This window comes from Aplysia californica, unplaced genomic scaffold (assembly GCF_000002075.1).
Source record: "Aplysia californica isolate F4 #8 unplaced genomic scaffold, AplCal3.0 scaffold00007, whole genome shotgun sequence".
Lineage (NCBI taxonomy): Eukaryota > Metazoa > Mollusca > Gastropoda > Aplysiida > Aplysiidae > Aplysia > Aplysia californica.
In genome coordinates this window covers 850,312-851,745 of record NW_004797277.1, presented here as the reverse complement: position 1 = coordinate 851,745, position 1,434 = coordinate 850,312, and the positions used below count along the sequence as shown (strand labels likewise).

Here is a 1,434-nt window from a genome sequence, read left to right as displayed (position 1 = left end):
TCTCTCTCTCTCTCTCTCTCTTTCTCTCTCCCTGTCAAAGCTCTCGCAACTTTAAGCCATTGGTGCACGATCTTCACTTTGTCTTTATGCATCTCTTTAAATGGCGTGTTTTCCTGACTAACAGTGACTGTTTTCAACAACTACAGTAATACACGAATTACGTTACATTATGTTTCTGCTTTCAGGTCTTTTTGCCCACAGGCATGAAAGTAACGATATCTCGAAGCAGACAACCTTTTATCAATATTTACGTCACTCCTTCGTCCCCTGATTTCGAACGCTCCGAAGGTATACCGATGTTGGTGTTTCCTACTTTAGAGTTTTGTTTTGCTTACTTATGCAACTCTAAATACAGCTTACGGTACTGATATGTCAATCTTAAACACTTATTTCCATGGTGTAAGCTATTCCGTAGCAAGTGTATTGCAATCTTAAACACGTATTTCCATGGTGTAAGCTATTCAGTAGCAAGTGTATTGCAATCTTAAACACGTATTTCCATGGTGTAAGCTATTCAGTAGCAAGTGTATGTCAATCTTAAACACTTATTTCCATGGTGTAAGCTATTCAGTAGCAAGTGTATTGCAATCTTAAACACTTATTTCCATGGTGTAAGCTATTCAGTAGCAAGTGTATTTCAGAACTTTGTGGAGAGCTAGATTGCTTGTGCGAGCTGCCAACAGTTAAACAACAACTCGAAGTTTTAAGTTTTCACAGTCCGACTTGGCATCCAAAACAATTATACATCCTAAATACAGACGTCAAACTGCATCTCTTTCGAGGAAACAAAATTAATACTACATTATTTTTTCCTCAATTCGTAGTGCTCGTAATAGTGCATGGATTTATCGTTCAATAACATTACCACAGGTTTATTAGAATGACCAGTCACACCTCAATGCTGCACATTTCATGGATAAGTTTAACTCTTAATGTGTAGGTCTAGATATCTAAATTACTCTGAGCATAGTTAGGATATTCAAAGATTAAGATCATTTGAATTGACACAAAAGGGGAAAACGAAGTTTGTGTGATTTATCACGTGGGTCAAGCAGTTGTATCCAGGGTATAGATTTGCAGTTAGCTTTTTTAAGTCTGGGCTTCATTTTAAGCATTGGTGACAAGTATTCTATTGATAATTATGTTAGTGAGGGCGCGGTTGATCCGACTAGGGAAAGCACATTTCTGTCCATATTTGTTTTAATGGTTAACCTCAGTTTATAATGGTATTTTCAAACAATATCTTGGACCTATCTGATAATTGTTTGGAGGCAAATAAGCTCAAATTCCGCATATGTGAAAATCATATCAAAATGCTAACACAATGTATATCGTCAGGCATCTGTTCATGCATTTTATCAACTGTTAATTTTGTTTTCTTTTGTTCACTTATTTACTTGCGTCTATGTTAGCTCTCTCTCTCTCTCTCTCTCT

General features: G+C 36.5%; 1 protein-coding gene across 1 annotated transcript in view; it reads left to right on the top strand.

Moving 5' to 3' along the window:
* LOC106011603 overlaps positions 1-1,434 on the top strand; it is a gene marked incomplete in the record, with an annotated part of 37,856 nt that overhangs the window by 18,415 nt on the left and 18,007 nt on the right. Inside the window, 1 exon segment of the mRNA XM_013081800.1 lies at positions 186-288. Coding sequence (XP_012937254.1) covers positions 186-288 — 103 coding nt within the window.